General features: G+C 39.7%; 2 protein-coding genes across 2 annotated transcripts; both read left to right on the plus strand.

The window, feature by feature from the left end:
* Positions 1-443: 443 nt before the first annotated feature.
* Positions 444-11,391, plus strand: usp3 (ubiquitin specific peptidase 3). The gene is made up of 15 exons (XM_020631441.3): positions 444-1,046; positions 2,272-2,332; positions 2,770-2,907; positions 3,232-3,315; positions 3,496-3,577; positions 3,679-3,758; positions 4,664-4,777; positions 5,114-5,227; positions 5,618-5,767; positions 5,889-5,995; positions 7,557-7,637; positions 7,740-7,858; positions 7,972-8,085; positions 10,021-10,088; positions 10,653-11,391. Exons 1-15 carry the CDS (start codon positions 959-961, stop codon positions 11,113-11,115), a joined length of 1,863 nt encoding a protein of 620 aa, XP_020487097.1. The 5' UTR covers positions 444-958; the 3' UTR covers positions 11,116-11,391.
* Positions 11,392-14,100: 2,709 nt separating this feature from the next.
* fbxl22 (F-box and leucine-rich repeat protein 22) lies at positions 14,101-20,546 on the plus strand. The gene is made up of 2 exons (XM_020631429.3): positions 14,101-14,667; positions 18,680-20,546. The coding sequence occupies exons 1-2, from the start codon at positions 14,330-14,332 to the stop codon at positions 19,026-19,028; spliced, it is 687 nt and encodes a 228-aa protein (XP_020487085.1). The 5' UTR covers positions 14,101-14,329; the 3' UTR covers positions 19,029-20,546.
* Positions 20,547-21,627: the final 1,081 nt, after the last annotated feature.

Below are 21,627 nucleotides of genomic sequence, written 5' to 3' on the forward strand. Positions count from 1 at the left end.
AAAGGCACTACTTCGTTGATCAATATGTGCCCATGTGTCCAATGTGTGTGTGTGTGTGTTCTCGCCAAAGGAGAAGAAAAAAAAGTTAGAGAACTCTTTATTGGAAGGAAAAAAAATAGCTTTACCCTTCTCTCCCATTTCCCTCATCATATTTTTTGTATATGATTTTTTCTATCATAACCTGGATAGAAAAATGTGGAAAACAATACTGAGTTGGCACATATGGTAAGTAGGTTTGCCTTTTAATAATTTTAATTTCCCTTTTTTTTTTTTTACATGTTGGTCTATTGACTTGTCAAGAACATTGGGTGAGCGTGGCCTCTCCGTGAATATATATCTTGCAACTACGCATGCGTGACTGCCACGGTGATAGTGATTCGTTAGAGAAGTTAACCCCCTAACATTGTTCAAGATGGCTAATTTAAAGCAGACCAGCAATTAAAACTTAAATAAAAAAAAATCATTTTCAACTGAGAATCAGGCAAATAGTGGTGTTTAAAAAATTACCAAGGGGATGTAAATGAAGGCGGAAGTAGTTTAACACACTGTTTCTCATCTTTGATTTGTAGTTTCGGGCCGAGCCGGCAGACCTGCGTCACTTCCTCCAGTTATTTCCATTTGTTTGTGGCAAACGCCAGCGGTTATCTAGTACCTTAAACACCAAAGATAGCATTCGTTTTTAAAACTTACAGCAGTTTAGAGTGGATACGTGATTTGGCGTATCTTATGTAAACTAATAAAGCCTAAACTATGCAGGAAACGTAGAGAAAGCGAGCAAATGTGTTAGCGTTAGCAAAGACAGAAAACGTGCGTTCGCCAACAGAAATAGTTGGTCAGCTAACGACAGCTAGTTAGCAGGTTTCAGGTTAATTGGCTACAAAGTGTTGTAGTGCTTTGGTTTTCCTGGTGGTGTTTTACTTTTTGCTTACGTTAACTTATCTTGACATTTTGTAAACTGATGGAGTGCCCTCATCTGAACTCAAACGTGAGTCCCGTCGATTCCTCCCGGTTCCCAAACGGCACTCCGTCCTCCTGGTGCTGCATCGGTAAGAAACGCGTTAGTCTTTCATTTTTATACAGTTAGTAACGGAAAGAAAAGTACAGGTTCTGTGTGCCCGTTATCTGCTGCCACTTATACCACTACGTTTGAGTGAGACGGGTAGATGATGTAGCGTCAAGTCAAACAGAGCAGAAATCTTAATTTGTGTGTCTGAATATGCCTTTTGTACGGAAGAGGATTAGGGCCACACATAAAAACAAAAATAGAGTTCTGCATACTAGAGTGATTTTAAAGTCAGAAGTCTGAGAATAAAGTCAGAATTCAGAGTTTAAAGTCAGAAGTCTGAGTTTAAAGTCAGAAGTCTGAGTTTAAAGTCAGAAGTCTGAGAATAAATTCAGAGTTTAAAGTCAGAATTCAGAGTTTAAAGTCAGAATTCTGAGAATAAATTCAGAGTTTAAAGTCAGAAGTCTGAGTTTAAAGTCAGAAGTCTGAGAATAAATTCAGAGTTTAAAGTCAGAATTCAGAGTTTAAAGTCAGAATTCTGAGAATAAATTCAGAGTTTAAAGTCACAATTCAGAGTTTAAAGTCAGAAGTCTGAGAATAAATTCAGAGTTTAAATTCAGAGTTTAAAGTCAGAATTCTGAGAATAAATTCAGAGTTTAAATTCAGAGTTTAAAGTCAGAAGTCTGAGAATAAATTCAGAGTTTAAAGTCAGAATTCTGAGAATAAATTCAGAGTTTAAAGTCAGAATTCAGAGTTTAAAGTCAGAAGTCTGAGAATAAATTCAGAGTTTAAAGTCAGAAGTCTGAGAATAAATTCAGAGTTTAAAGTCAGAATTCAGAGTTTAAAGTCAGAATTCTGAGAATAAATTCAGAGTTTAAAGTCAGAATTCAGAGTTTAAAGTCAAGTCTGAGAATAAATTCAGAGTTTAAAGTCAGAATTCAGAGTTTAAAGTCAGAATTCAGAGTTTAAAGTCTGAGAATAAAGTCAGAATTCAGAGTTTAAAGTCTGAGAATAAAGTCAGAATTCTGAGTTTGAAGTCAGAATTCTGAGAATAAAGTGAAGTCTGAGAATAAAGTGAACTCTCAGTTTAAAGTCAGAATTCTGAGAATAAAGTCAGAACTCTTTTTTTTTATTTATGTGTGGCCCTAATCCTCTTCCGTACTTTTGATTATTGAAAGAATGGACCGCTCAAAAGCAAATCACAGCATAATGTTGTCTCGCTTAAGTTTACACAAATGATTTAAGGCTGCTTCGTGTTTTGTCTCCAGATTGCAGGTCTAATAAGAGTCCATGGATTTGCCTTACCTGTCTGGTGGTCCATTGTGGGAGGTAAGTTGGAGTGTGTTGATGCCGTTTTCAGTGGCTCGCTACTTCAAGACGTTTGCAATTCGTAAGCATTTTGACTCCAACTGAGACAAGTTAATTATACAACCATGTCAGTCCTGTAATGCTGTGAAGTGTTTCAGTGGGAAAAACTAAGTCAACGTTAGCTGAGACATGTCTGGGTATAAACATAGACCTGAAACCCAATGTTGTCAATATTTGGAAAAAAAAAAACATTTCTTCGAGATAAGATTTTCTCTAGTTTATGAGGGGCACCATTAGACTCAAGATGAAAACTGCAATTTCTGTTTTACATGGGCTGATTCTTTTATAACACATGTAAGTACAGTATATCATATACCAATGTCTGTTACCGTTTATATTAGATTATTTACAAAAAGTTCCAGATCGTATTTGTTACAAATGAATCTCTTTCTTTATAGATATGTCAATGGACATGCAAAGAAACATTTTGAAGAGAGCCAAGCCATTGGTATTACCCAGAAGAAGGCTGAGAAACAAGAGAAAGAGAAATCCCATCATTCTGTCTGCATGGACTGCAGCAGCTACTCTGTATTTTGGTGAGTGTCCTTCCTCACTTTTTCTATTCCGTCGACTCACTGTGGGGCCCTGCTAAAGTACAGTTATAAAAGCTTCTAGCATTTAAAAGATCAGTATGATGCGATCATGGGAACACGTGTTATTTATAAGGAAAACTAAGACATGCAAACTATATTGAGAATTATTACTTGAAAGGGCCTTCTGCCACATTTATATCCGTGGTTAAGTATTGCATGCTGCATATAATATAAAATCCCACAGTTCTAGTGCAAAGTTTGAATGTGTTCATTAAGTTTGTTGAATTTCCAACTACTTGTGTGTTTTGACTGTTACGGATTTTGTAGTTACAGATGTGATGACTTTGTTGTTAATGACACCAAACTGGGGCAGGTGCAGAAGGTGAGGGAACATCTCCAGAGTTTAGAGAAGTAAGTACACATTTCAAGAATGAACTCTCTATCAGTCTGGCCATACCAAAAATGTTTTTACATAGTCTGACATAAAAAGCCAACTCTGAGCTGCATCAACCAAAAAAAAAAAAGCCAAATAAAGAATATTCAGATAAACAATGCTTTACAAAGTCAGTGATGTGTTATTTCCTCCTGCAGCTCAGCTCTGATGAGTGAAAGACAGAGAAAAAGAAAACTTCAGGAGAGCACAGACCAAGACAGCAAGTTGTTAAAAGATAATGTAAGTGACTATCATTTTTCTGATATTCTATATTTTTGTGGGAAGACGATTTATTTCTCAAAACTACGCACACACTTGTGTATTTCACTTGTCTCTGTCAGGATGGGGCTGCTTTAGGTGCTACAGGCCTGAGGAACTTGGGGAACACATGCTTCATGAATGCCATTCTGCAGTCTCTCAGGTAAGCTCTGCACTGAAGATGAGGTATGTGGGTGGTAAAGGGGGTTTGTGGCATGGTTCAGTAGCTCTACCCCTGTAGACCCTGGGCCTCATGATCAGTCATCCTTTATTAATACAGTCTGGGGCACAGGCAGGGGAATTACTCAGGCTGCATGGAAACAAGACACAGCCAAAGCCCAGGTTTTACAGTTAACACGTACAATCCTTGTCCTGGATCCTAAGTTCTATTCAAGTTACTTTACATAAAGTACATGTTATATATTACTGCTGAGCATTAACCAAACATGCCACAGATTTTTAAAATTATATATATATTTTTTTACCATCACATATTTTCTATTCATCTCAGTTTGGTGTTAAAATCGATATGCACAAACCCAAAGTGTAAATATTTATGTATAATACAATCTTATGAGATTTTGCTTGTATATCACATTTTTGCATGGCATCTCCTTTCATAACATTACTAGCTCAGATCATTCGTGTCAAACGGTTGCTTCTATATGTCATTACTTATTAAAGGAGCAGCTGAAAAGAATAAACAGGCTGCATTTTTAATTTGATAGAAAAAAGCAGCAATATCTTTGAAATGAGCATGGGATACAAATAACCAAATCTGAATCGCTTCTGAGCATTGATCAGTTAGCTTAACAAAATGTATGTTTTTGGTCCTTTAATCATCATGTCCATGGAAAAGTGAAAATACAAGACTGCCCAGATTCAAACAGAGATTTCACTGTTAACTACTTAATTTCATGTTGTATTTATAAGTAGTTGACATACATAGGGAACAGTAATGTCTTAATGTTTATTTACTGTTGATATGGCTGTTCCTGCCTTTGACATTGTTTGCTTTAATGTAGATTTCAATTGTCAAACATCTTTTAACATGCGTTTCTTTGACAGCAACATTGAGCAGTTCAGCTGTTATTTCAAAGAGTTGCCTGCAGTGGCTCTTCGCAGTGGTAAGACGGCAGGAAGAAGGATGTACCACACCCGCAGCCAGGGGGACACCAGTGTGTAAGGTCCTCTTCTGGAGGGGGGGAGGGGGGGAGGGGGGGGGGGGGGGGGTTCATGGGCTGAGTGCATTGGTCTTTCATTTATTGTAGCAAGTATGATATTGACAGAAATTGCTCATTTGACTGATTTTGGAAGATGACTACCTTTTCTTCTAAGCCTCATAACGGTGTAAATGTTCTTTATGTGGCTGCAGAGCAACACTATATTTGTACACCCTGAGCATACAGAAATGATTTTATGAAACAGAACAGGTGTTGGTGTTTTTCTTTGTTCTTGAACATCATTGGACGTCCCACGATGTGCCGCATTGTAACAAGGTTTCTTTATGTTGCACAGATCTTTGGTGGAAGAGTTCAGGAAAACCCTTTGCTCCCTGTGGCAAGGCAGCCAGACCGCTTTCAGTCCAGACTCCTTGTTTTATGCTATATGGAAGATCATGCCAAGTTTCAGGTAGGTCAAACACTTGAAAATGATCAAAAAATGAACTTTTCACTTCTGTTTTCTTTCAGTGTACTAAAGATAGATATATCTTTATTGTCATTGCATGTTGAGCAACAAAACGTTGTTGAAGCAATCGTGTTTGCAGCATATAAAATAAAAATATAAAATATGTACAGATACTACAGCACACATACACAAACAGAATCCAAGCACATCTCACCCATACCCACATACACATTCATACCCGTAAAAAGAATGTAATAAATACTCTATAAATTAAAATATAGGGAGTTGAAAAAACTGGCAAGGAATGTCCAAAAATAGATGGAAGTGTGGTGTATAATAAAATGTTGTATGCATTCAAGAGTGGATTAACTTACCGTGTCTTTTTGTGTCCAGGGGCTATCAGCAGCAGGACGCCCATGAGTTCATGCGATACCTTCTGGACCACCTCCACAGGGAGCTCCAGTACAGTCGTAACGGGGCGTCGCACCCAGTCCCACCTCAGGACGGGGTCAGACTGTCCACTGAAGAGGGCAAATGCTGCATGTAAGCCCATTCTATTTCAATTATCATGTCAAAAACAAAAATACATTATCATAAAACTAGATGATGTTACCGTTTGATTATTGATTAAATCTGCTTTATGTCCGTCTTTGTTTCTTTGCAGTAATGGGACTGCCAGCGTTGTCACATCCATTTTTGGTGGCATACTTCAGAATGAAGTGAACTGCCTGATATGTGGGACAGAATCCCGCAAGTTTGATCCGTTCCTTGGTAAGAAAACAGAAACATCAACCACAAGCAGTAAGCTGACTGAAGGGCTCAGTTATTTTGTGACTCAGTGACAAGTTAGACAGTGTGCGGGAATTTACCTTTTAGTGACTCAGGGCCAGATTTACTAAGCTCCCAATTAAAGTACTAGAGTAGTAGTAGAGTACTAAATTGAGCGTTCACTCGGAAAGTTTGCACGTTTGGTTGGTGGGCGTTTTTGCAAGTGATCTACTAAGAAAATCTGCGTGAATGACACCAGGTGCAAACCTTGTGGAGGCGGTAGTATTTAAGTTAGGCTTTTGCGTGTCTTACTGGTTTACATCATGGAGAGTTTGGACAGAAAGCAGGATGACTGCAAGCGCAAAATAGGTATCAGTGGGAGAGGCAAATAAACGCACAATACTTTTGAGTTATAGGATATAAATCTGAATATTACCAAGAAAATTTTGGTTATAAGAAAACATCGGCATTAAACAGGGCCTCTCTTTTCTTCCCTTAATCTTAAGAATGAAGTGTCATACATTGCGCAGGAGGTGCGAGCTGTGTCCTCTGTGGCACGGGCGCTCTACACTCGGGCCGTTGTTGCGCAGCAGACAGCTGGCCAGCGCTGTGTCTGATCGGACATAAATGCCCTGGAAAAAGGTATCGAAGACGGGTGGTACAAACAGTGGTGAGGTCCCCCAGTCAAAGCGTCCTATAGAGTAGCAGCAGCGGGCTTTGGAGGGAGGAGACCAGCACATTGTAGAGAGAGGAGCGCTACCCGAGAAAAAGGAAATCCCCAGTTTAAAATGTAATGTTGCCGAAAAGAGGGAACTAGGAAGACATAAATGTCAATGTTGGAATTCTATAGAATTCAGAGGCTGTGAATGTTCGGTTTTCTTTGACTGTAGGCTTTGGCAACAATAGCCTGTAGTTTAATCATGGTGTTTCTCTTCCTTAACGATTAGAATATTGAATCAAATGTCATTCTGTCATTTGAAACATGTAAACACGTGGGGAAAAACGCGATCTTTATGCCTTTTTTTTGTTGTGCCTATGTCTCCTCCTAACTTCAATAACAGCAGCCTGTTGTGCGTAACACTGGCCTCCTGGATTAGCACGTTCCTTTCAAAGGTGTTAAAGTCAGACACCGTCACAATCACCGCAATTCTTGCCAGGTTTGGTAAATCGCAATGCGCACTAACTTGCACAGTAGGGCAGAGACGCCCCATATTGCATATTCATTAAGGCAAACGTACTAAATGGTCAATGCGTGTTGATTTGCTCATTTGAAAGACGCAATCCTCACTACGCGCCGTTAGTAGATCAGATAGCACTTTTTTTTGCTGGTGGTATCAAGTTTGCACACGTTTTAAGACATGCAATCCTTTAGTAAATCTGGCCCTCAGTGAATTAAATAATAGATGAACACAGTGTCATGTAAATGTAAATGTGGGTTGTCTGTATTTAAACAAAGGTTTGGTTTGCTCTCTATGGAGTAAATCAAATAATGTAAACACAATCACTCGGAGAGGATCATTGATGTATGACACAGGAGATTAATTTCAATCTCTCTGTCACTCAGATCTATCTTTGGACATTCCTAGCCAGTTTAGACAAAAGAGGAGTAAGGACCAGGAGCCAGGGCCCACATGCACTTTACGAGGTATGTTTTATCGATTCTGTCAGTAGACATATTTTGCCAGTATTAGTATCTCATTATGTACTGCTGAGCTGATTGAGTTTCTATTTCTCTGCTTTCTTTCAGACTGCTTACGTAGCTTCACTGACCTGGAAGAACTTGATGAAACAGAACTGTACTACTGCCATAAGTGTAAAAAGAGACAAAAATCCACTAAAAAGTTTTGGGTCCAGAAGCTGCCAAAGGTAAGGGAGGGTGATTCTGCAAGTGTCTAAAACTGACTGTTTATTTCATGAAAGTAAAGTAGTAGAGGAAAACGTTTTTGTTTTCTAATTTGAGGTTTTATTTCCAATTCTAGGTTTTGTGTCTGCACCTAAAAAGGTTCCACTGGACAGCCTTTTTAAGAAACAAGGTGGATACCTATGTCGAATTTCCAATTCGAGGCCTGGATATGAGGGGCTACTTACTGGAGGTGAGCTCAAACAGAAATATGGGATATAGTTTAAGAATATTTTATTTCAGACAGAGAATGTCAGGAAACGGTGTAGCTCAGGGGTAATCCAGAGGGAAAGTATGATGGAAGTGCTGCAACTTATTCTGAAAAGAGTCATTTGCAGCTTGTCATTTGCAATCTGCAGCTTTAGGGGAAAAACTGGCTGTATCCACAACATAGTATTCAAATAAAATAACATCCATACAGATATCAGTGTTAAGAAGCCACTCTATTATTTTAATAGACTATGTTTTGAAAGATTCCAGGAGATAAACAACCAAATAGTTAAAGTAGACATTTTATTGGTGTAACTTTAGTTATTCTTGTAGGAGACATCCAGTGACTAACAAAACGCTCTTGTGCCAAATTTAAACCTTGGTAATAATGGGTTTGGAGGCAAGACAGCAGTGGCAACATGGACATATCTGAAGGAAAATACCAGACGAGTATATTGTTAAAGCATTTGAAATATGAGTTTGAAACGGCTGCATTCTGACTTTGGCACAAACAAAGCTGACAGCATCAAGAGTGTACCTTATTATATCTTGTTATATGCAATAATTACAATAGCTGCTTTGCCAAACTGGTGATTAAGTCAAACCGAACCTTTTGTTAGACAGTCAGTGATGATGGATTTGTATTTTAAGAAAAGACATGCTGTGGTGTGCCGTTATGACCATCAGGACGATCACTGTCGACCTCTACTGGTTGACCTGAGAAGAACTTCTTCTGGAAAATGATGGGAGTTGTCTTTGCGTTACAATGTACAAACAATTAGTTGATAAGTTAATAGCTAAAGTAATAGCTACTATTTTGAGGGCTATAAGTTATAAAGTCATCGATTAATGAACATGCTAAATATAAAGCCTCTTTTGTGAGGATTTTGCAATTTCCATACTTTTAGATTCATATTTTTTCTCTTTCTTTCTGTTTTTCAAGCGGGGATGGGCAACTGGTTTCTAAGAGAGCCACATGAATGTTATTCTGACTGCCAGAGGGCTGACTGTTACATAGTGTATGACACTCTTAATTAGACAAAATAGTGATGCTTGATTTAATGAGCTACACACAGAACAAAAGCCAATGCAAGCTTCTTTTTCAATGCAATGCACAGAGGATTTACTGGTTATTCAATTTTATTTTAAATACATTTTTTTATTCCTCAAATGCATTTAGCAAAACATGTTAGAGTTGCACAGAAACAAATACATCCACATAAATTCACTACTTTCTTGTAAAGAATAAAACATGCCAGTAATCAAAGATTATGATAGAAATATTTCTATTTATCATGTTGTGATATGTTTAGTCTTTGTGCTCCGTGTTGTTCTGGCAGCAGGTGTAAATCCTTCATGGCAGATTTGTCTGGTCTTCATGTTTACAACTGATTGATATTTGAAATGGACCTCTGATTTATAACATTTAGAGTTCATAACAGATGAAGAAAATAATGTTCAGATCAATCAATGATAATAAATGTTAGAATTAGTTTATTGAAAAGAAAAATAATTAAATAAATGTTAAATAAAAGATGAGCTTTAAAGGGCAGTGAACTATAAACGGACACTACCATCTGTAGTTATTTATTATTCATCTTTTTGAGAACTTGGTGATACCTGCACTCATTCTGTTATCTTTAAAACCTGGAGAATGAAAAACCTTTAACTTCAAACTTTGTTGTTTCATTGATTAGTTCGTCCTTGTGTGAATCAGTCCTTTAGCGTGCTGAGTCTTTTACACTTGGGGGTTTTTTCTGTGTTTTTATGAATTTGAGAGTATTGTCTTTTCCATGTACAGTGTATTGGTCTGCCTTCTTCCCTTCTTCTGTTTTTAATCTTTTAAGGAATGATGTTGAGGTTGGATTAAAAGCAAAACAAAGGAAATACTTATCTCTCTCCTTTTTCATGTTTGCAGCCTGAGAATTCACTACCAGAAAGCTGCCTGTACGACCTTTCTGCTGTTGTAGTTCATCATGGATCTGGGTGAGTGGATGAAGTATCCCAGTAAAAAACATGTTGTAGTTGAAATGAGTAAAAGTTCTATTTTATCTGCCTTTCTAATGATCACATATATTGTTCAAGTTTTGCAGTATACATCCTTACTTCCCTCAATCTTAAAGATGTGCTTTTCTTTCACCGGCGGAGCATATTTAACTGCCGGATAACTAAAACAATCAAGACTGGAACATAAATCCAGGCATAACCCATTTGCCAACCAGCTCTGCCTACCGCAGACGGCTGTCAATCAGCCTGTCAAAACTAATGTGATCCAATTTGTTGCAAAGCACAGTCGACAGCTGCTTTTTAAAAATTCATGTAGCCACTAAATGCTGAAAGGCATTAGGCCGGGAGTCTCAGAAAACACATTAGCTTTGGTGAGAACTATCTATGAAAGACCTGCTGTTTCACCCTTGGCCTCTGAGTGGCGATGTAGCACTGCTGATATTTGGCCATGTTGCATATGTCCCTCAACTTCAGCAGCAGTTCAGTAAGAAGTGTTTTAACAAACCAGACAGCACAAGGTTAGATATGTGTCTGTGTCCACAGGGTCGGTTCGGGGCATTATACAGCTTACGGCAGCCACGAGGGACGCTGGTACCACTTCAATGACAGCACAGTGACTCTGACCAATGAGGATGCAGTGAGAAAGGCTAAGGCCTACATCCTCTTCTACGTGGAGAGGACTAACCAGGTGGCCTCGGACAAGACCGCCACCAACAGCATGGCCACAGGCAGGTCTGGCGCTCACAGTGTTTCCTCAGTAGTGTGTCAGGAAGAGGTTGCAGCAGAGCCAGCTCCCACAGAAATGGATTTAATGGATGTTGCAGCTTCACGTGTAGATACTCTGGATGTACCAGCTCCTGATAATGCTGTGTTGGTAAATGCGGGTGAAGACAATGAACTGCATAAAGCTGACGCAGCTTTAATGGAGGCCGCAGCAAACAGTGATACCTCAGACAAGGCTGCAACAGAGGAAACCAGCCAAGCAGCACAAGCGGTTGCACAATGATTCAGCCAGACTGCCTCAGACCAGCTCCTCAGCCCATTTCGGCTCGACCTCAGTCCCATTTCCAGTGTTTGATTTAGATAGTTATTTTCACGTGATATTTCTTTCCTTGATGTTGTATCCCTAAGTCGAGGTAGACTTCTCTATGTTTTATGGATTCCAACGACAGTAGTTTAAAACAATGAAGTAAAGCTGTAGCCTTGGAAAACCTTGGTTGGTCCAATGTTTAGCCTAGAATGATGAGATGGATAATGTCAAGACACTGTGTCACTGTAACAATAGATGCTATTTTAAAATTTGTATTTTGTCAAGAACCTCATAATTCATATTTTCCAGTTCTTAAGGAAGATTTTAGGATATAGAATGCGATTCATTGATTGACTGACACACGTGCTCGTTAGGGCTTTAGAAAGTTATTTTAACGTCTTTATCAGAAACCAATGTGAAAAAAAAATCATTCTCAATGTTTTTTTGTGTCTGTGTTGATGCTGGAGTAATGTTTGATTTTGATTTAAATGGACTTTTAAAAAAAACAAAAAACAAAGAAATACAGAATCTTTTTTTTCCAAATGTTTGACATCTTTTCTTTTTTCCATCTCAGAAAGAAAACTCACATTTCCCCAATTATATGAACATTTGTTTGTAGTGAGTTAAATCCAGGAGGGAAGACAAACTTGTTTCTACTGTTAGTCTTTATAGAAGTGAAAATCTTTGGTTCCCCTGGGTGCTACTGTTTGATTCTACTGACATTTGATTGCAGAGGCTTCAATCATTTTAGTAGAAAGTCAGGAAATAGTCATGAGGTGGTACTTGTTTTAGAAACACATACCGTATCTCCTTCCCTTTACAATCTACAGTGTATTTGTGACTCAGCTTTGAATTTGGATTGTGGGATTTAAATTAATCAAGCCAATTTAATAACCATTATACTGTTCGCCTAGTATTCACAGAAGAGGATATTCCAAAACAGTATTAGGAGAAAAATGAATGGAAGAAGAGATAATCACACAATGAGGTCCTTTTTAAACGACTAAAACAAGCAGCAAGTGACAAGCAAAAATGGCAAGTATTGAACCGTTCATTCTTTTCAAATGTGATTAACTGTTTGTCTACTTGCTCAATGTCTCGGGTGTATTCAGGTTTAAAACTAATTTGGACAAAGCAACGTGACTTAAAGACTTCCCCTTTATCTGCAGGCAATTGTGATGTTACATGGTATATATAGTTAACCGATTAGTTAAGACGATTAGCCAATTCATTGATCGTAAAAATGATCATTAGCCAGGGATCTAAATGAAAGACAAAACTGTTATTGCTCATCTGTTCCTCCAGTACTGTGGCTGAGTTGTGTTTATTGCTTTGTGTCCCTTGGAGGAACTTCAATAACACATTTTATGTTCAAACTATTTAGACCATACGTGCACAGTTTGATATTCACATTAGGAATCTTTCCTTTACATGTTTGAGTTTGGAACGAACAGACAGTACTGCTGTGTTTATCTTCTCAATATATCCATCTCAGCATCTTCAGCACCCTTATTATAACTCCTGATAGAAAACAGCCTTTGAGCACAAAATTACAGCAGAGGCCAACTTTTTAGCCATTTGTGTGTGTGTGTGTTTTTTTTCTTCTCCTTTTTCTAAACATCTCCGCCCCCACAAAGACACACTTGCACATAAGAGCCCTAACCCCCCTCGGGACACGTGCCAGCCAGTCAGCCTCCTCGCTGAGGCAGGAACAAGCACTCCTGTATGATGATGAACAGCTGCTCTCCCTCGCCCGCTCACAGGTGGCCATGGGCTCGCTACTCTATCCCTATTAATGACACAAGTGGCCTTTTTTTTTTTTTTTCTTCCTGTCTTGGAGGCTCGATCACAGATGCTAATAATAAGCTCACATTGCATCGTGTTTGTCAGCTCAGAGGTCTTGTAAAGAACATTATTGACGCAGTGAGTCACAGTACATTCTGTAATCAGCCTCCTGACAATGGCATTTCCCAACATGGCAACAACTGACATTTTCTAGAGGTCGCTGAGAACATGTGGGAAAGAAAATAACCGGTAATGCAGGCTGGAGTGATGACATAGATATAATGTTCTTTTTTTTTCCTTTTGGCCATTTCAGGATGTCCTCTGCACTCCAATTGAGCAATTTCAAACACACAGCCTGAGTCATAGTTCACAATGTTCTTTATGGCGCACTCCTTAGTAGAGCTGTTTGTGCTTGTGGCTCTCACTCACAGGAAGGGTTGCCAGGTGGAGGTTGTGAGATAATTAGGCTCTGTAATTATATTAAAAGTAACACGTGAATGTTCCACGGCCCTAAAAGTGTGTCATTAAAGAAGTATTGTTAAGTTAAGTTACACTACAGACAGCTTACAAATTGTTCTTCATAAACTAGGTCATTCGTTGTTTATACTGTGCTGAAAGCCTAATTAAAGTAAGTCTGTTAGACTTCATTATATGTCAAATTTAAGTTGATCAAAATGTTTTGCTCCTCCAAAATTTAACCCAAAAATAACTGCTTTTTATTTATTGGGCATTTTTTGTTATCACTCATGCAACTTAAATGACAAAAACAACACCACTCCTTGTTTTAAGACGTAATAATGTGCGCCTCATGCTGCTTTTCCACATAAAAGTTTAATGATCTGGCTAAAGATCTTTAAAGCTACATTCACTCCCTTTCTCATATCTAAAAAAATAATGAATGGGAAGACAGCCTTATGTCCAACTGCAGTACATTATTCTACAAAGTGAAGGAGGGCAAACGCCCAACTGAGAGAATAAAAATTCAAAAGCATTTTTTTTTTTTGAGTCTCCACAACGAGTGAACGTTTTAACTTGTGTAGTTTGTACATCAGTGCTGCTGTATTGCAGATTTTTTTTTTTTGGTTTTTATCTGTATCTGAGAAGTAGGCCATGCTAGTGTAAACATCTGGCCGAGTCCGGTGCTCGCTGCCTGTTGAGATCCACGACAGATGGAAAGGGAGCGTATGGCTCAAACACTTCCATCTTTGACTCTACCGGCAGTTGTCTTCCCAAAATAGCCCACACTCCACGGCCTTATATGTGCAGGCCTGCAGCATGTGCCTGAGGAGGCATCATGTATCTAGGCCACACAATACGGTCCACAGGCTCATTGTTGCTGCTCACCAGCAGGCCTATCACCCCCCTCAGGGACCAGGCCTGTCTTTCTGTTTAGTGTCGGCTCAACATGCATCTCACCGGGCTTAACCACGAATGTCTCCTCCACCTTTTTTCCTTCCTGGACAAAGACAGCCGAAGGAGTTTGTCCTTTACTTGTCATCAGCTACGTGAAGTCTTCATGGACCCCCGCCTCTGGAATCTACTTCTCTTCAGCTCCCCGTGTGAGCTGAGGAGGGACAACTTTGTGCTGGGGCCCTCGCTGCGCTACCTTACTGTTTGTTGGTACTCCAGCAGAGTCCTGCAGGTGTGCAACATAGAGGACTGGCTAAAGAGCTCGTTTCAGAGGGACATATGCAGCAAACACGAACGCCTGGTCAGCACTTTCCTGGCACAGGTCCGCCACATGTGAGTGTTTGTGCGTGGTTCTCACCTGCTTTGTTTTCTATTTTGTAGTGACACCTTGAATTGGCATGTAATGAAACAGAACACAAAAACATGCGTACTTTGCAGTTCACTTAAATCTGAAGCGGTGTGTGGCTTGACTTGAAGTTATGATTGAATAAATATGTGAGATTAACTCATTTTAACTATTTCTCATATGATAGAGAAATGTACCTGTGATTTGTTACACTACCTCTATCTCAAAGATCAGACCTGCAGTTGAAATGCAACACAGAAGTGTAACTGTTCTTTAAGTCAAAAAAAAAAAAAAAAAGATTGCGCTCTTCTCGTTCCCTCGCTTTTATCTTGTGCTTCATCGCGGGGGTCATGACCCCTTTGTTGACAACAGTACAAACCACAACCTCAAATGTGACTGTAGAGCTAAAACCACTCTCACACATCCTGAGTTATCGTGAGCAGCTTCATTTCAGATTGTAAGACTGCAATTTAAGGTCATTTTGTCCATCCTTGAAGCTGCTTTTCACAAGATGATGCTAAAACATTGTACTAGAGCCAGTCAGTTCCTCGTCAAACAAAAGAAAAATATGTAAAATATGTTAGTCGTCTGATGTTGCCTTGAGGATGATCACGTGATTTTGCCTTCTTCTTTTTTTTTCTTTTTTTTTCAGGGTCAGTATTCACACCCACCACAAGGAAGTGAGTTGTTTTCATTCGGAGGCACATGGCTTACTGAGGCTGCCATGTTTAGCTGAAGGCAACAGCAGGGAAAGAAAATCATGAGAAACAGATGGGAGTATCAGGAGCTGGCTGTAGAGACAGAAAAATGTCACATCTGTGGGACATGAGACTGATTCTATTAACTAACATAACTGTGGTCACATATCAAATTATACATATTGAATGATGTGACAGTTGGAATAGATAGGTCACTGAATTGGCTGTTGGCCTTGTGTGTGTGGCTGAATGCATGCAGGAATCAGCCCGGAGAGGCGTAATGAGGTCTCTGGATAATTTCTTCAAGGCGGCCAGTATATAAGCGTTGATGTGAGTGAGCCCGGGCCGCCGCAGCTGGCTGGGATGAAAGAAGGGAAGAGGGGCTGGGTTGTTGGCTTAGTTCAGGACCCTGTGAGGATTTCCTGTATTGTGACATTTGAGACTCAAGACATGAGAGCTGTAAGCCCAGTCAAAAAAAAAAAGCTAGAACCACCTACTTCGTCTGGGTCCTGTATCTCTCCGCCCTTTAGGCACACTCTGAGCATACTGATAGTAAAGCCCTCCCAAATTGTCGAAGAGAGAAGAAAGCAAGAAGCGCACGTGACAAGAGTGGGAGGGGACGCTGAGGAGCTGTGGGGGCGATAAAGAGTGATTTTAGCCACAGACCCTCCCAGTCAGCTGCAGAGCGGAGATTTACGCAGGCAGGTGGAGCCTACAATTGGCTCTTTGTTGCTGTCAGAGGAATGAACATGTGCGTCTGTCTCTGCCTGCCTCTTCCTGGAGGAGACTACACTCAAACTCTGACGCCAAGCTCATGTCTGTCTCCCTCTTTTTCTTTTTTCTTTTTTTATTATCCTCATGGAAAAACTATAAAACATAGCATGTCTGTGGGCCTCTTCATGGTGTAATGCTCCTCTAATGCCAGATGATGTTGTATCATTCAAATACTTCTGAATGATACAACATGAATTCACATGGCCATCATGCCATGTGTGGGTTGCACAATGGGTGGCACAAAAAGCTCGTAGGCTTTAATGGTGAAATACTTCATTCCAATATTTGTTCTGCATCATTTAGATGAAGTGAAGCGATCTTTCTCCGAAACGGTTGACGCACATCTTGGGTTGTTATTTTCGTTCTAAGTTTTGAACCTTCTTCAGGCTACCAAAGTTAAATGGTTAAAGAAGTCCTGAAGGCTGAGTTAAAAGGCCCAGCAGCTGAATGTTAAATGTACGTCTCAGTTCCTTTTAGAGTTCACTGGGTAATTTGACCAGACAAAATAACCGTTAGGAAACCGAAACAGGTCATTAGAGAGATGATTACACGTTAGCCGTGCGGTGTTCTGCTTGTGCTCAGCTCAGACCAGGCTGCAGGGCCACACTGTTTGTTTCAGTATGAACGTCAAGGCTCAAATCAGAGTTAGGAGGATGGAAACACTAACAGACACTTTAAAAGATCGATAGACGGATAGCTTAGAATAAACATGTTAACTTCTGTCATGAAGGGTTTTTGTCATAACATCACAAATCATTTACACTTGAGACTTGAGCCAAGGCGTTAGTTAGGAACACCAGCACCAGTAAGGTGCACCAGTTGTTCAGTGGTACTGATGTGTAAATGTGGATGCTTATTTTAGCTAGACAAAATGAGGCTTTAATCTGTGCCTGTGGGGAAAAAAAACAGCTAATTCCTCAGTGTCTTACGATACAACATGAAAATGGAACAATGCCTTCTTTGAACACAAGGTAGACGTACTCTAAAGCACTCTGAATAGGATCAACAAAACCATATCATATATATTATCTAATATCTTATTTAAGTAAATACTGTATTAAATAGGATGTCTCTTTCCAATCAATGGGTGCTGTGGAGTGACATAAAGAACCAAAGAGTAGTATTGTATATTTATAAAAGAAAATGGTGGTTGCTTCTCTGGTTACCTCCTTGCCAATGAGACATCGTCTTCAAATAGTTCAATGACGAAAGCCATCGACAACATTTTGCAATCAAAGAGGTACGCTAAACCAGTCTCCTTATTATGAGTCAGGCTAATCTATTTAATCTGAGTGTCATCATAAGGGGGATTTGTAATGAGGGCAGATGAAGCAAAGGTAAAATACAGAAAGTTAGATAACACACACACACACACACATACACAATGTTCCGTGCTAAAAAAGAAAGTCTGGATTATGTAACAAAGGTTTGAAGGAGTTTTATTCTTTTCATGTTTACCTTCACTCACTGCCTTTATGTTTTCTTTCTTCTCTGCTGGGACACTAATAAGAGACTTCTAAATCCTTAAATGCCACTTGCTTTGAGTTCTTATTGCACCGCTCCACTTCCTCTCTTATAGGGGATTGGGGGCGGGGGCGGGGGGCGGGGGTGGGGGGGGGGGGGGTTGGGTTCAATGTCAATACCATGCAATTATATCTGCAGATAAACCCCCCACATAGCTCCCCCCCCCCCTCGTGCATCAAAGCGATGAGCACGTGAATCGACTGCTATTCCTTCTGTTCAGAGGTTACTGGGACAGCACTCTTTACACTTGCAGGCAACTTGAATATGTTTGGCTCACATGTGTTAAAGTGGTAACATTATGTAAGTCTTTATGTAATCTGCATCATGGAAACGTGAATGACATCCTCAAGTCTCTGCCATCAGTGTGTGTGTGTGTGCGTCTGCCAGCTCTGTGCTGACGGCCTGCCAGAAGGCTGCAGTGCACTCCTGAAACACGCTGCAAACATACAGCAAACACATGCCTTCCAACGCAACAATTCAAGTTTCCTTTTTTTTTTTTTTTTTTTAGAAGTGACGTTTAGCAAGAGAAAAATGCATTTTCTTTGTGTCATGCTATAATTCATCAAACTTCCTGTAATTGTTTGGTGAAATAGCGCCATGCTTCTTAAATTCACAAAAGCTTTTTATGGAGAGCGGAAACATGAAGGCCCAGAGGGAGCGTGTGTTAAGAGAAGATAGCCTGGTCCAGGTATTAAACGGCCCTGTTAACAGATCATGTTGCTGCCTTTCAGTGGTGTTGCTTACACCTCATTCTATACGACTCTGATATGTATGATCTCCTCTGTAATCTGAGTCCTTTTATGAGACCTAAAGGTTATTTAGGTATAAGCACACGAGCCAAACAACATTGCTTGCTTAGGGCTAGTCCTTCTCCAAACAAGCTAATCCCCTCAATGCTGTAGATTATGTCCTGAGGGGTTGATGAGTGACACAGGACAGGTCCCATACATGTCAGACACATCTGACTCCAACACGTCACAACTGTTTGCTATCTGTGCTTCAGGTGTCCCAACCTGTTCTCCCTGACCCTGTCCGGCTGTGGACACATCACTGACCAGGATGTGATCTCCACGCTGCGGAGCTGCAGGAAGCTGTGCCGCCTCCACCTGGAGAACTGCGTCCGCATCACCGACTCCGGCCTGGAAGGCGTGGCGGCTCACGGCGCGAGTCTGGAGGAGGTTAAGATTGACTTCTGCAGGAACATCACTCAGGCAGGGCTGCAGGCTGTCAAAAGGAAGAGGCCCGGCATCGAGCTGAGTGCAGAGAGGAGCGCCGGCATGATCCCAGACAGCAAACCTGAGGAGAGGGTGCCGCTCAGGAGAACCCTGCAGAAGGTTCTGCAGTTCTCCTGATGGAAATCCTCTCATGTGGGGGACAACGAGGAGGAGCATTCCTGTAACTGCTGGACTTTAAAGATCTTCACCGTGGTGCTATTGTGCTGATTTGTAACTGTGCTTCATGGAAGTGTCTTTACATCCTCTTTTTATACTTTTTTATAAAACACATGTGGTCTTCCACCTTATGCATACTTACATTGTCAGGCTGTCTCTATTCTAGGCTAAGTTCTTCAGGGACATTTTTTTTTTTTTTAACAAACTTTCAATGAATAAACAGATGGTCTTTCTTTATCTACAGTGATATTAATAACACAACATTATGATCGCGTTCCTGAAGATTTTGGAAAACATTCAAAAACCCAAGAGTCGGACAAGATCATATCATTATCAGTATCAGTACCATTATGTTTCAGTGCAAACATGAAGCTGAAGCCAGAGGCCAGTTAGCTTAGCTTAGCTTAGCTCAAAGACTGGAAACAGGGGGCAACAGCTAGCCTGTGCACATTTTACAAAGCTGAACAATTCTAAACTTCTTTTTCATATTGTCAAATATTTATTATAATACTGTAATAATATGCAGTAATGTGTATGGGTGTGTGTGGTTGAGTGTATGGGTATGTAGGGAATGTTAAATATTTCTCTTTGGAGACAGCATGTTTTGTTGTTCAGTGTGCTCTGACAAGGAGTGCTTTCTTATCTTTGCCACCCAATCAGCTGTTCTAAAGCTCACTAATCAAGATAGTTTTGTAGTTGTTGTTGTTTTTTTTAATTAATACTCAACATGAAGTGATAAACAAGTCTACTTTTCACAGAAGGTAAAATTGCTAAGAAATAGTCCCCCTTAAATATTGTGCAAATTGTTTTGTAAATATTAAGAAAATGAGACAAACAGATACAATCTACACCTGTTTCCTTTCTTTTATGCTAAGCTATGCTGAGTTGATCCAGATATCGCTCACACCTCTGCCTGAGGACACATTCACACCTACACTATGCGGAAGAACAAACGGCGCCTGATGACACCCTTTGCTCTGTCTGTGTCAGAGTGAGACATGTCAGAGCTGCAGGAAGGGTTCTCAGAGGGCAAGGTGTGCCTGAGCGGGGATTGGATTCATGTTACATAAGACTGAGAGATGTATGAAAGTAGGTTGATTAGGTGAGTGTGTCTGTCTTTAAAGCCCATGTGACATGTGACAAATATACTGCAGGCTGCTGCTGCATGGAGGCAACATCCTGAAACTGCATCGCTGAAGACAGACCATCATTTATGTTTTGTATTTATTCTGCAGTTTAACTTTATGAAGCTTTTTTTTTCTGTGCTACAGATGTGCACTATTCAGAAATATTTCTTTTCACCAAATATTGCAGACTTTCCTCTTCCTTTTTTCAGTTTCACTTTTAATATCACAAAAAGTTTTTTTATAGACTGTTTTTTTATTTTTATTTTTATTTGTTTTCTTTGTATTTGTTTTTTTTACTTTTCACAATTTTCCTTTGCTGTAGGATGGACATTAAACTTTTTTTTTAAATGAATGCGAGTCATAATTATAACTCAAGTTAGTAAGAAAACAATACTGAAAATATAGAAGAGATTTTATCGTCAAATGTATTTATTTGAGCTTTTACAGATTTATTCAATCCATTATTGCAGATTTTCATAGTGAATTGTTTTTATGTAGGCTACAGGTGATAAATTGCTCTTGACACAATTTATGGTATATCTGAGTATACTGTGATTTGTGATTTTCATACATTTTCTGGAGCCTCAGTAAACAGGTTTGGGCGCTTGGTAACACAATGTGGTTTATATGATTTGAGCCACAGGATCCTTTTTGAAACCTCTATTAGGACCATTAGAACTTTAACCTCCATCAGGCCTCAAATGTACGAGAAGTTATTTCCCAGTGAGACCAGAGATTTTCATAATGACTTGGTAAGAGTCAGGACACATTTAAATTAAGTATTTTTATTTTATTTAACCAGATAAGAAACTTATTTTTTCCCGAGTGTCCTGGCCATGACGAACAGCAGACAAATTTACAGTTTCACACAGACAACGAGCAGCTAAACATACATATACAAGAAAATACATAATTAGAAATGAAAAGACACAAATCCATTTATCAGTGAGATCATCTACAGCTTGACGTGTCTGCCTCCAGGTCATTTAATCTTTTTAAAAGCATCCAACGAGAGAAGCTCGTCCCAAGTAGAGGGTGCAGCAAACTTACACACCTTTTTCCCTCAGTTCAGTTCTGACTTTTGGAACAGACAGCAAGAAAAGGTCGATGATTTTAAGTCCCTGTACTCTTCTGACTGATGAATGTTTAAAGGAAGTAGACCCAAGATAGACTTATAAATAAGAATATGCCAGTGTGTAAGTCATCCAACACGTTCATACAACAAACAGTGATGAGGGAGGGATTTAAAAGATGATGAACGTCAGTGTCCAGAGCATGTCAGCTTTGTGAGGAGGCATGCTTGTATAAAACATCCCCGTATTATCACATTGTTTGATTTTCTCTGTGGACACATGATATCCCTATAATCCTAACAGCATGTACCAGGCTTACTGAACCTACAATACAGCACATTATAGTGACAAAAGAAAGGC

The sequence above is a fragment of the Labrus bergylta genome, chromosome 7, assembly GCF_963930695.1.
Source record: "Labrus bergylta chromosome 7, fLabBer1.1, whole genome shotgun sequence".
In the NCBI taxonomy this organism is placed as follows: Eukaryota; Metazoa; Chordata; class Actinopteri; order Labriformes; family Labridae; genus Labrus; species Labrus bergylta.